General features: G+C 35.0%; 2 protein-coding genes across 2 annotated transcripts; one reads left to right on the top strand and one right to left on the bottom strand.

Moving 5' to 3' along the window:
- Window positions 1–310: 310 nt before the first annotated feature.
- Window positions 311–6,255, bottom strand: LOC149090218 (uncharacterized). Its single transcript, XM_089232880.1, has one exon. The coding sequence runs from the start codon at window positions 6,001–6,003 to the stop codon at window positions 3,151–3,153; it is 2,853 nt and encodes a 950-aa protein (XP_089089006.1). The 5' UTR covers window positions 6,004–6,255; the 3' UTR covers window positions 311–3,150.
- Window positions 6,256–6,514: 259 nt separating this feature from the next.
- LOC149090217 (uncharacterized) lies at window positions 6,515–13,900 on the top strand. Its single transcript, XM_089232854.1, has 5 exons — window positions 6,515–6,800; window positions 9,475–9,610; window positions 11,169–11,376; window positions 12,433–12,518; window positions 13,240–13,900. The coding sequence occupies exons 1-5, from the start codon at window positions 6,643–6,645 to the stop codon at window positions 13,399–13,401; spliced, it is 750 nt and encodes a 249-aa protein (XP_089088980.1). The 5' UTR covers window positions 6,515–6,642; the 3' UTR covers window positions 13,402–13,900.
- Window positions 13,901–14,106: the final 206 nt, after the last annotated feature.

The following is a 14,106-nucleotide window of genomic DNA, read 5'->3' as shown; positions in this document are numbered from 1 at the left end:
AGAATTCATAATGATAGAGAACATGTTTAAAGAATTCATAATGATAGAGAACATGTTTAAAGAATTCATAATGATAGAGAACATGTTTAAAGAATTCATAATGATAGAGAACATGTTTAAAGAATTCATAATGATAGAGAACATGTTTAAAGAATTCATAATGATAGAGAACATGTTTAAAGAATTCATCACAATATAGATGTTAAAAGAATTCATCACAATATAGATGTTAAAAGAATTCATCACAGTATAGATGTTAAAAGAATTCATCACAATATAGATGTTAAAAGAATTCATCACAATATAGATGTTAAAAGAATTCATCACAATATAGATGTTAAAAGAATTCATCACAATATAGATGTTAAAAGAATTCATCATGATAGACAAGATGTTAAAAAAGAATTCATCATGATAGACAAGATGTTAAAAAAGAATTCATCATGATAGACAAGATGTTAAAAAAAAAATTCATCAGATAGACAAGATATTAAAAGAATTCATTATGATAGACCAGTTGCCAAGACAGTGACTAAAAACAAAAATTGTCTCTATCACTCGGAGCAAGAAAAAATTTTAGCACCCCCTATTTTTAATTTTGGATGAACAAGGAGTAAACTTGGCACCCTTCCTAGTCCAGTGTCTGGGGCACCAGTACTCCTTGTCCTCCTGTAGTTGTGACCCGGCCTGTTGCCATATATATGTCTAAAATATGGAAGAATAAATGAGTAAAGAATTTCAGGGTTTTTCCTTACTCTTGTCTTTTCTGTTGATTCCTTCTGAGAAATTACTTTCCCTGGATTGCAGAATAATAAACATTATTTAGAACTAGTAAAATTTTTGTAACAGGAAATGGAGATTTCGTGAGTGATAAAACTATTGAAGCTCATGAACAACCCATGAAATGAATTCCACTTTTATTGAAGACAACTGACGATTTTAACTGAAAAAGGATACTTTGGGGGGGGGGGGACTGAATGAATAAGACAAACCTTTTTAAGACTGTAATGGCATTTGTAAGCTATCACTCAACAATTTTGTTCACTCAAACAAAACAAATCTTCACTATTAATGCTTAATGCACAATTACACTAGAATATACCCTTCACTCAAGCAAAGAAAGATATTGAATGGAAACTCCCAAGCGTCCTCCAACCACAAGGCGAGACATGGCTATGACATATAATGCCAGACAATTCTATTCTTTTCTAGAGGGACTAACCAAATATAAAAGCTAGGTCGCAGACGAGCTATTCTTGATGTGTGTGTGCAATAATTTTACTTAAAAGAACTGAATAAAATTGTCCAACGTGATGTGTTATGATGCAACTAAGTCTCATCTCAAGGTTGGAGGACTATACCACAGCTTGATAAATCAAAAAAATTTTAGGTGCTCACCATATTTCTTGAAAGTCAATAATGATTTTAATCTCAAGAAAAACTGGTACTAGATACTGATTTTCTTACATTTTTCCAGTACTTGATATCCTTTTCCTATGTTAAAAGACACTGTAGTGAAATAAGAAAATTAGGTCATTCATAGACCTCCAATTTAGCAATCACATTCAGAAAATTTCAGGCATCAGTACTGATTTTATAGTTGCGATAGTGACCTGGGATTTTTCAAGTCCTGGACTATATCACAACTTCCTGCATATAATCTGCGGCAGGCGTAGTCTAAACAATCAAATTTTGTCGAGGAAACAGAAGAGGTTGTTTGTGAAAATTAACAAAAAATAAACGTAGAATTCTTCTACTTATATCTCTATAAGCATCCTGTTATATAAATTTTTAGAAATCATTTACAAAATATTTTTATTCTAACATCTTGAGGGGGAAAAAAAAGCCGCAGATATTGTGCAGCGGTCTATAATTTTATAAACTCGAGAAAAATCAGATTTTCTTTCAAATATATCATTGGCGTTCAAGTAGAAATCACTGCATCCAATTTTGAGATTTTATCAGTTTAAACTTTTGAGTCGTTATGGACAATGGTAAAAATTATTTTAAAGATTTCCAACTCTCAGAGTAGATTCACTGATGCTTAAATAACTGGTTCATGGTTCACGACTGTACATTTCACAAAATAACTAATTGGAAATCCTAATCAACTGCAGTAGTCCGTCAGAAAGTTTTTGTGGACTTAATGACTTTTGCTTGAACACTGACGACATAATCTGATGATTACATGAAAAGCAGGAAAATACAGTAGGCTTTAATGGCAGCCATGACAAATGCCCTTACATGTGTTTCAACATGTTAAACAATTATTTCATGAAATAAAACAATGTGAATAACATAAAAACAACAGCTATAGAATAGCTGTACAAGTGATTTGGGTGGATATATACAGGATATCCCTGAACTCTACTGCCAAAGCGAGAGGGGGTGACAGTACACGCCAAGACGGACAATTTTAACAATGTAGGGCTTGATAAACTAGAGAAGAAAAAACAATCCTCCCCCCCCCTCCTCCGTATTTCCTTGTGACTGGAAGAAAAGATTTTTTCTTTCTATAATACCTGTGTACAAATTTCCTGTGATGCAAGCAAAGTTACCATATTTTGACAAATTTTGAAGCTCAACTCAGTGATGCATATATCTCCCAAATAAGCAGGCAAAGACCGTGGGTTCTATTGCAAAAACTGTTTATTTTGATGTATACTATCACTGCTCGCATCTTGATGGTCATTCTGGGAAATTTTATATTGTATACATAGCCAACAGAGTGATTTAACTGTCATTAATCACCATGATGTTGTAGTATCATTTGCTTTTGTCTTCACGTAGCTCAAAATTATATTACGACTTTAACAGTAATATTCTTTCGATTGTGTTGACATAGTGCATTTGTATCTTTTGTCATATCAATTGCTATTTGGGAGAAAATGAATGTTAAGAGCGAATAGTTGTTAGGGTTAGTTAAGTGTATCATCGAATTCAGATCGACGAGTTGATTTGTGGTCAAATTAAATGGCAGGTATTATTACTATTCTGTGAGGGTTACCACGGAGAAACTAATTTTATCACAATAGGAATTTTTTTTTATTCCGAAAAACTTATATGCACACAAAAAGTTCCTACAAAAAAATTGAATGAGAAAATACTGAACCAAAAACTCATACTGAAAGAACTGAGAGAAAAAAAAAATTATGAAGAATGAGATGGGTCATGAGAATCCCCACTTTCATAATTAGCAGCGGAATCTGACTTATTTTTCCTGTCGTCGTTCATAGTTGCTTCCTCTGATGGGGAATCTGGATTTTGAACCAGCTGCTCGCTGGCGTTATGCTGCGATGGAGACACATTACCCAGGCTTGATGTTCCCACAACATGATCATGTTTGGCTACAGCCCAAGCAGGTTTAGGAAAAGGTTGAGGCTTCTGCAATGGTTGAGGAGTTGTCAGAGCTTTAGATGAGGAAGGTACAGAAGAGCTCAAACTGACTGGTATGAGCAAGTTCGGCTCGCATTTCTTCAACAGCTGGTGTTTGCTCATCAGATTCACGAATCTCGGTACATTGCATACAGTTGGAGTTGGAGAAAACGAGGATGGAAACTGTTCAATCAGACTTGATGGTAGATCTGATTCATCAGATGGCTGATGGTCTAGATCAGGAATCTGGCAACAACTGGCACTGCTGTTCTCCCATTTTTTACGGACAGTTGATAATTTTGAGCTCGTTGGGACATCACAAGAGTTGGAAGATGATGGAGCATTAGCTGGTGAAACCTCTGCTGGCATGCTGTTTAAATGCTGAGAGGCCAACAGAGATGAGAGAAGAAGAGAGTGACGACAGCTGTGGACATCACTTCTCTGTTTCGTGGCAGCATTCTGTGACACCTCACCAACATTCCAACTACGATACGATGGATTTTGATGCTGTAACTCAAGAAGACGTAAAAGTACGGATTCGTCATCATCTGCAGAACCCAGGATATTGCTGGCATCCCCACCATTCTGAGATGATTGGGATTTATCGCCTGTCTTGTGGTTACTAAAGGAGTTCCATGAATGAAGCCGTCTGCGATGCATACCAGTTTTTGATTCAACATTGTTTTCTATGCCATCTAAGATTGACGTATCATCCTGATCATTCTCGTCGTTGCTGTTCTCTTCGACAGTACTATTAGCTGTAGTGTTATGAGCTCCAACAACACTGTCACTGTTACATTCACTCATAGCCTCGTTATCTGAACTTGATGCATCAGCCTCACACGAAGCGTCATACGAGTCCAAGAGAGTAGAGTTTGAAAATGGATTTGGATATCCTTTGCATTTTGAAACTTTTGTGCAATCATGTTCTATCTGTCCCCTATACGGTTTCTTCTTGTTTGCAGTAGTCACAGAGGATTGCTGTTCGTTACCATCCAAGTGCAAATCTTCACAATCTATGCTCTTTTCATTTGATTGGCTAGCACAATATACAAGACTATTCTCATTCTGTGGGATTTCAACAGAACAACTTGATGCATTCAAAAGAGAATCACTACTTGCTACTGCTGTAGTGTTTAGCAATGAATTAAAACCAAAAGATGGAGACAACAATGGAGATAACGCATTTGCAAGACCAGTGGCTATGGATACCTCTGAATTGGATAGAGGGACTTCTGGAACAGCGACCTGTGCCTCTGCATCTCCATTCTTATTGGTAATAGCTGCTTGATTACGAGATAATTCCAGAGACAACCTCTCTTTTAGATCGTTGATTTGAGCTATGTACTGAGCCTGAGCAGTTTGCAGTTGGTTGATGTACCACTGTTGATCTCGACATTTCTGAAAGAAAGTTGGGGGTCGAACTTGAAATCCCAAAATCAAAGTATCTCGCTCAGTATTCAAGTATCCTTCACTTGCGAGGAGATCTAATCTAAAAAAACGATTATATCCCCAACATTCGCCTACCTCAAAATCAGATGCAAATTCTCTGACGATAGTTTTAGTCGGGTCACGGGATCTCTGGTGGATCATTTCGACCCGGTACTCATACTTAGATGTCTCAGGAAGACCAGCAGATAGTTCCAAGAATACCGACAAATAATTTCCACGAACAACGCCATTACCATCAGGATAAACTTTCAATCTCCACGTCAATCCGCATACATTCAGTGGAGGGCTGTAAACAGGGTCAGCACGTTGTTGAAGAACACTGAAATTATGCATGACAAACGTACTGTAGTCATAAGGTGGAACAATCTCACTTTGAAAATCAGCAGGAACAGCAGCAGTCACAAAACTTGTCATGGGCTTGCTCTGAACCTCTGACATAGTCCTCAGTATGCCCCCACTCTGTTCGATGAGTTCGTTCTTAGAAGCCGAGTTCAGCTGTCTTTCCACAGACGACAATAAACCTTCCAACTGCTCGGTTTCCTGAGATATCGAGTTCTTCTGGCCCATGAGAGTGAGAAGTTTGCTCTTCAACTGGGCATCCAATCGGGCGATCATGTGTTCAACAGCATGCCTTATCTCGTGGACACGTTCGTCTTTCGCAAGCCGCACGCTCTCGACGCTCCTCTCCACTTCCTGTACTAAGCTTATCAGCTCCGTCAGTCGACCATGCAGGTTGCGGAATTCTTGTTTGATCTGAAGGACGTGTTGCTCGTATATTTCGTCCAATGGCTTGAAAACGTGCCCGGAGTGGGTTCCACCCCACAACGCGCACTGATGGCAAATACACTGTTTGCAGTTGCAACAGTAAACAGTTAACCTGTCATTATGGACCTTGCACTTCTCCCGCTCTGGAGTCTCACCCTTGGCCGCTCCAACCGCCAGTGTGTCCAGCTGCTGGGTGACCTCTTCGACCCACCGACAATTCACCAACTCGTGCATGTGTAGAGACGCGCGGCAGTGAGGACACTGGGATCTCTGTTCAGTCAACCACCTCCGGATGCACGTAAAGCAACACAGCTTGGAGCAGTGAGGACACAGGTGAGCATCCTTGAGTTTTTCCATGCAAATGAAGCATCTGAACACTTCAGTCAAGCTCTCGACGCTGTGCTCATCCATGGCCTTTCTCTCTCTCTCAGATTCGACCAAACTGGGGAAGAAAAAAAACTCAACAAAATCTAGAAATTCACAGCTTGACCTAAATTATGATAATCAAAAGGAATCGCATATTTCTAATATTGCACATCTAATCCAGTTTATTTCTAACTAACAAAGATCCACCACTTGAAACAAAAAACCAATACAATGTCTAAGGAATTGATAGCCCTCAGGAGAATTTTTCGCAACTCGTTTCAACGACCCCAGGAAAAAAAAACCATAAAAAAAACATTTCCATAATAATTTCACTAAACTCATATACAAGATTTGGACTTCCCACCTAGATCAGAAAATAAAAAATATATGAAAAGTCGACAAAAATTTGATTAAGATGCTAATTGGGAACCAAATAACAAAAAAATATTTTCAACATTGTTAAAAATTGAAATAAAATGTATATTTCTTGAATAATTCAATTTAAAATTAATGTGATGAAATTCCAGGGCATCAGATAATTTTATTAGGAGTATTTGGCAACAGCAGCGATAGAAACAAAACCTAAACAGCTGTAACAAAAACCTAAATTACGGCAATAATGACGAAAAAAGCTGTTCATATTTTGTTGGTTTATGATGGGGGAAAATAAATGCTTTGAGAGTTATGTTCAAACTAGAGATTTCCAAGTTTACCGCTGTATTGCACTGTGTTGTACTGCAATGTTTTGTTTTTGCCGTAGATGACGCAGGGAAAACTCCAAGCTGTGAGTCACAGGTTGTAATATATTTGGACAGGTTTGCTAGTGAAAAAGGTTTCCATAGGTAAAAAGATTATGTTATTATCACGGGTAATATTATATTATATCACGGGTTTTTAACTCTTTTGCAGCCGCGACCCATGGGACTGTTTGTTTTTCGAAATCAGTGAAACCAATAACGCAATAAGTGAATTTGTAGAAGGACTGTGTAATTTTACAACTCGTTGAGGAAGCTCCTCCGAATCGATTTTGGATCGTGCCCTATAGCTCAAAAATCCCTGGTTGTAAGTGGATTTGTATGACCTATCTCAGAAGGCCTGTGAATGAAGTTTGCTTCAGATCAAATAGCCCAAGAGCTCCTTGCTGTTAGCGGATTCGAATTACCCATCTTGGAAGCCCCTGCGAATGAAGTCAGGCTCGTGATGATATCTGAAGAGCCCAGGGCTGTTAGTAGATTTGAGTGACCCATCTCGGAAGCCCCTATGAATCAAGTCTGGGTTGTGATACACTGGTTAAGAACCCATCGTTTATTATTATCATCATTGTTTTTTCACTGTAATGGTGTTTACAACTATGCTGGAATCAGTTGTTATATTAATAAATTTCATAAACTGTATTCGCATAACATACACATACAACAAATGATTGTGATTATGAAACAATATTAAAGCTTGACAGAAAGGAAAAAAATAGTTAAATCATGTTTGCGATGGCGTTAGTTTTAAAGGTGGAATGCATAATTTTTCATATTTACAATGCAAGTGCTGTATATGGATAATTATCCTTAGGACCACAAAATATGCATTGCAGAGAAGTAAACAATAAAAACTTGAAAGAGTAACTTTAGTTTACTACAGTTCGGTTGATGATAGCAGGGCGAGACAATTGTAAAAAAAATCTAGGTGCCAGAGCAATTTTTTAGGCTTCAAAAAAGTTTCACCTGAAGAAAATGATTCAAAATGCTTCTTTTGATTTTTTTTCGGTAACCTCTTTCATGTTGGCAAAATGCTGCTATTAATTCCAGACATTTTGGGCTGCTTTCAGCCTGATATTTAGTAACTGTGTAAAGAAAATTGTGGCAATACAATTTTTTTAGTTGCCTGGGATTTGTTCAGCCCTGCATTAGATGATTCCTATCTGTGACCATGTACAGGCTTGCTCCTAATGACATAGACCAAGGGTTCTGAAACTGTTTCCAACCAAGGTTCTTTGAGGCAATTCATTGTTAAACTGCTTTGGGGAGCCAATGATAAGTGTTGATTAGGAAAATAGGCACCATGGGTAAAAAAAAGTTTGAGACCCCCTGACATAAACTAATGCTGTGCAGATGTGCCATCAAGCATTTGGAACCAGTAATCACTAAACATGAATTAGCATAACTCTGACCTCATGAACACTTCTGGGTCATGCCACACTCATGCCTAGAATACACACCCCTTCCAGAATGCACCAATGTGCTAACAATTTCTCTCAGAAGGTGCATGTGTAGTAGTATTCACTCCAAACACACAATGAGCTCGACTCATATAAAGGGTGGGATAAAAGTAATTTTATTTCTTCAAGACTTCAGTAATGTATATTCACCCAGATAATGAGAAAAGGGTTCCCTTAATTAAGCATCAACTCATAATTTTCTGTAAGAGATCACAGACTTTGATATATAAGATATTGTCCCCCTGATGCCAGAAGCATGAATGTGCAAATTTCCAAAACGTGGGGAAATGATGTTTGAATGTATACTCTACCCATATTACTCTGTCATTTCCCTAAAATACTTATACTTTATGATATACGTTTCAATGGGGGTTAAACATTTGTGTTTCTGACAAAACTTTTAGAGCAAAATAAAGGATCCAATCAGCTGAGATGAACCAAAAAGTGAAAATGTGCACATTCATGCTTCTGGCACGACGAGGAGGGCGATATGTTTTTAATGGGGGTGGGTGTTTGGTACATCCTCTCTTTAAAAAGCATTTATCTAACCAAGAAGAGTGAAACGGTCTTGGACAAGGTTTGGTGGTTTGACACACTCTGTAGAGCCAATGAATTTTCCATTCAATCAAATACTTTTGGCAATCAATACTTTTAGACATGCATAATTAATATTGATACCTTTAATCCATCAGAATTGTAAATATTCCACTATAATTTATGTTGTATGAAGGTTTCTCTTTAATGGTGGCAAAAGTTATTTATTAATGTTTTATGACAATGATGGTGCTTTAGATGTATCTCTGGTCTAAATCTGTTATGTTATCCATCATTACGTGGCGTATTATTACTGAATAGTGACAAGACCTAAGAAAAAAAAAATTTTCAAATTTTCTGCTCATCTCCAACAGTGCTGTTACCTCAATGCTGTGTAGGAGATAGAAATTCATTTGTGTGGTATTAATTTTTTAAATTAATCATTGTTTTACTGTCTGCATCATTATATGTTTACCCCAATAAAAGTTGGAATGGGAACATTTTAAGTGGAAGAGCTGTTGTGGTATAATTTTTGTTGATAATTTTAGATGTTTCTCAATTCCTGACCGAGTTTTGAAATTTCATTTAGGTTGGGCCCTGCTTGATGTATGGACAAAATTTTGTCTAAAATTCAAATACTGCATTTACACAAAAAAAAACCATGACTTTTTTTACCTTATCTTTTTCTACATATGTTGAGTACATTTTCAGAATGTCAAATGCATATTAAAATGTTTTCATTCATGTAAGATTATTAATTTCTTTTCAAGACAACTAGTCACAGAGTATAAATTTGATGGCATTCAAAACTTGCCCGAACTACATTTCCTGGTAGTTGAACATCTGCCTTCTGATATGTATGCTGATCCAGATGAGATTATGAAAAAAGGGTACAATGACATGCAGGTAAATACTTTATATTCAACATTTCATTATTACTTTTCTTACAATTATATGAATGTAGTATGTCTTATATTCGATACAGTTTTGCAGGTTCAACCCTACTTATCTTCGAGATGATATCTGCAAAACAATTTCTGTTGATCACAGCAGTGGTCCACCTTATTGTTGAGTGAATCTAGTCATTTTCTGACTTGCACAAAGTTCACAGATCCACCACTGCTGCCTTTGAATAATCCTTAATAACATTCCTGTGTACATATTTTTGCCACATTTCTCATTGTGCTGACCACTTCACACATCAACACTGGCTCTGCATAAATGCTGCCTACTTCCTCTTCACACACATGTGATGATTTGAGACTTCAATTTTATCTTGTGGGCACAGAAATGTATTTCTGACTATTTGTGTAATTCAAAGCTTCTTTTTTTGAATGATGTAGGGGTAGACACAATTTTTTTTTTTAAATATCTTATTAGCATTGGTCTCTAGTTTACAAACCAAGGTTGTCAACCTGACATTGATATAAAATATTTTAATCCTTTTAAGAGGAGGGAAAAGGTATTTGAAACTTATACATAGGCATAAAAAAAAGAAAAAAATGTGCATTTGATTTATTGTTACATCTGTGCATTTAAGCATAGTAAAGCTTTAAACTTAAACTGGTGAATCCTCCAAGAGCAAGAGCGTAAGAATTCACTCAGCTGTCAAGCTTCACCATATTCTTGAGATGAAAAAAAAGAATTATAGTTAATTTGTTTCTTGGCCAACATGCTGCATGGGCATATAAGTGCTAATAGAATAAAAATCCACTGAAAAAAAATTGTTCAATATAAGCATTACGTCTGCAGCACTCTTTCCAGAATGTAAATGACACTTCATGTAATCTTTTTGTGTATTGTACAAACAAATATTTGTTGGAGAATCCTTTTTTTTTTTGGACCAATTCTGCACACTTGAAAAAAATTCTGTTTAATTAGTTGATATTTGAACATTATACTGTAGACACTCATTATAACGGCATCCCATCGTTATGTTGAAAACACATTTTATCAAACAGCTATTATATCAAAAGGGAAATATATAAGACAGTTTTTATATGGAGACATTTTTAGGATTCACACTTATTGCAACTGAATGGCCACTACAACACATTGTTATAACAAGCGTCAACTATACTATAATTTTCATTTAGCCAGTTTCCTCAAAATCTAGCAGACTTTTTGAAGGAAAAGTTAATGCAGGTGTCAAAACAGTGTAAATGGCACATGTTCACAAAATTGTTTTTGAGGAAGTAAGCTCCATGGTAAATAGGCCAAGAAATATGGTATATAAAAGTAATTGTGTAGTGTTTTTTGTGATCATTTTTTAATGAAATATCCCCAATATGTATAACTTGAGAATAATTCAGTCTTTTTGTCTTTCTTCTCATTTTAAAAGCTACAGCAATGATTCTGTTTAGTGTTGATATAAAAGAGTATTTTTTTTGGATTTATTTCTCAATTCACAAAGATTAACAGAATGCACTTTATTTCTTTGTATTTTTTAATGCATGTTTTTCAGTTGTTCTTTGGAGATGAAATCAATGTTGAAGCCCCTGCTCATAAATCAGCTCCTGTAGATGTTCATATGTTTTTTCACAACGGCTTAATTGATCAAACAGTTATCCCAATTCATCTGCGATACCAGAAACCTCAAGGATGTTTGGAAAATAGTTATTACAAGAATATCAGTCTTGATAACCCATCTGTGTATTACAGAGATAATATTGGTAAGTCTGGGATTGAGAGAAAAAAATACGATTATGAATTTCAGTTATATGCTTTGGTCCATCGAGTAAAATTACTATGATTTTGGGAACTGCATGTCTTCAAGCCCTTTACCAGGAGCAATATAAAACTAGTTTCTGGTATGTTTGACAGAAACATTGTTCACAATGGATGATTAATTGCAAATTTGATATGCCTGTGCGTGAGAAATATTTTACTGTCCTGGGGGAGAAGACTAGATGATAAAATAAATATATTTCTTCTAGTATATTATGTAAATTTAGTAGCATTAAATGATGCAGATATTTTATTCAAGTATATATGTTACAATTAAAGAGCATAATCATATATAATTATGTTATCATATTAGCAAGTGTTGTTTCATAGAATAATTAGTTTAAAGTGTGGAATTATTTGTTTATTACACACTTTAACTGATCAGTCATTTTATGAAATAATTGAATTATACACTTTAACAGTAACATATACACATGAGACACACTATGCCCCATTCATCATAACATTATTTTATTTCGGCAACATGGTATCACTATTGGCAAAAAAAAACCACCTATCCAGTTTGCCAAATAACTTTTGCAATATTATTGGAAAAACCATAACTTTAAGAGATCCTGTGTTTTTAGCAACTTAGTTATTCAATTGTTTTTTTAAATTTCGATTTTAAAATCTGAAATATAACTGATTTTTTTAAATGTTATCTTCAAAAATAACAATTTTGAAACTAAATTTTATGATTTTTTTCAATGTGAATTGCTTTTACTATAAATCTGATGAAACTATAGTAGATCTTTTTTTGCTTGAAGAAGTGAAACATATTGAAGATTCAAAAATGGATTTAACATTTTTCAAGGTGATATTAAGTGAGCTACAATTCATCTCTGAATGCTAGGCATGCATGTCAACTGAATTAAAGAGGGCGTAGAGAATCATGCTCATTTTTCTTTTTATATGACAAAGTGCTTTCTGTTGTGAAGGTCAAGTAACATTCCACATGAAAAAAAGTGTGAATTGTAAAAAAACATTTTCTCTCTTAATAGGTACTGATAGTTGTAACAGCATAACTGCGCCATGTGATGCAACTAATGAAAAAAGTTGTACTTGGAATTCAGCTAAGGTTGTTAGTGTAAGTATTTGTTATTAGAATATGTGAATTGAAGACACCTATAAGCATTAAAGCTGATTACTTTAGCCACTTGCAGTTTAATCTGGGAATCAAAAATAATCAGCAGCCGTTTCTTGTTTTTGTATCATTTCCGAACAAAATATGCATGTATAGTCAGATTTAAAAATTAGAGCATTTCTTGTAGGCATAAAAAAACATACTCCTCATAATTTAATTCTGTCTTTGGTATTGACAAGATATATTGTGATGCATTAAAAGCCTCTTATTTTAGCAATGATGAATCTAGATAATTTGCAAAGCAGATTTCTCAACAGAATGTTTTTTATCCATTTCTCACTGATATTTGCTCCTATTTCAAGAAAAAAAGCTGTGGTATTTTATTGAGGGTTGATTTCTAATGTAGACGTATGAAATGAAGTGTCTGTAAAAATGATCCACTTGCATGAAAGATGGAGCTTTCACTTTAATGATGATAAACGCATCAAATATTAAGCATGGAGCTTTGATTGAATTGATTCGAAATTGTATGGCTCTGGGTATTCGTTGTATTTAATTTTCACAGGAAATAATCTACTCTTTTATAGTTCTTATAATTACAAGAATAGTTCCCCCCCCCCCCTTCCACTGTAGATAATCATACCATAAGGAAATCTGCATTGAATTTACATCCTTTTCATATATAATTATTGATTTTCTTTTCTATTTATGTCTTAATTTACAGAATGTTTCGATGCTCCAATTTAGTGTACCAGTTGGCTGTATAGAACATGCAATGCTCGTTACATTTGGAACTTTCTCTGCTGTGATTGCTGGAACTATATTTTTATGTTATGCTTTATTAAGGAATAAGCAGGAATCATTGAAGAGAGTTAAAGCAGATTGAATCTGTAAATATATTTTGCATATTAAATGTTCACCCTGTGGTATTTATTGAAAAACAAACTAATTTTCAATGGCAAATAATTCTGGAAAAGATTTGCTGGGATTGATTTTTCCCACCTCTTCAGACTATGTTATAGTTAGTGAGTTCCTATATGCACAAAAATGAGCAAACAAATTTTAGTTAATTTATCTAAATGGGATCCCCCCCCCCAATTTTATTTGAAAAATTATAATTTGCATCTAGGTAAGATTTTTCTAGAACCATTGAGAATCAGATTAAATCTAAGTCATGTCTGCAAACTTGCAGGAGAAAATTGGAGCATTCTAACACTGAAGTAAGGGCAGGAATGCCTTCATTTTTATGAGAGTAACCCAAGTTATGGGCAAGAAACATTTACTAAAAATACTATAATTTTCAAGTAGATATTTGAGTTACAAGCATGGAACAAATCAAGAAAAGTTTTGCCAAGGCAAAGCCAACAGCTTTGTCAGACTGTACTTTACCTAAAAAAACCATACTCTATTTCCTTGCAAGCAAAGCTAATTTAATATTGCGAAGAATATAGTATACTGTACATTAATTAAAGAGATCAATCTATATTATATAATTTAAATGTGGATGTTTATTTCAAACTGCTGAAAGTTACTTGCACTACAAAAATTAATTTCGTAAGTCAAAATATTATTTTTTAGTAAGACAGCAGTT

Source organism: Pholcus phalangioides, unplaced genomic scaffold (genome assembly GCF_987345545.1).
Source record: "Pholcus phalangioides strain wild (caught in Gottingen) unplaced genomic scaffold, Ppha-v1.0 ptg000001l_1, whole genome shotgun sequence".
Classification (NCBI taxonomy): domain Eukaryota; kingdom Metazoa; phylum Arthropoda; class Arachnida; order Araneae; family Pholcidae; genus Pholcus; species Pholcus phalangioides.
This window is presented reverse-complemented; position numbering and strand designations above follow the sequence as displayed.

Coding starts and splice junctions, on each gene's coding strand:
- LOC149090218 (XM_089232880.1), bottom strand. CDS start 6,003: ATGGATGAGCACAGCGTCGAGAGCTTGACTGAAGTGTTCAGATGCTTC.
- LOC149090217 (XM_089232854.1), top strand. CDS start 6,643: ATGTTCAAACTAGAGATTTCCAAGTTTACCGCTGTATTGCACTGTGTT. Junction 9,611..11,168: donor AAGGGTACAATGACATGCAG/GTAAATACTTTA, acceptor CATGTTTTTCAG/TTGTTCTTTGGAGATGAAAT. Junction 11,377..12,432: donor GTATTACAGAGATAATATTG/GTAAGTCTGGGA, acceptor CTCTCTTAATAG/GTACTGATAGTTGTAACAGC.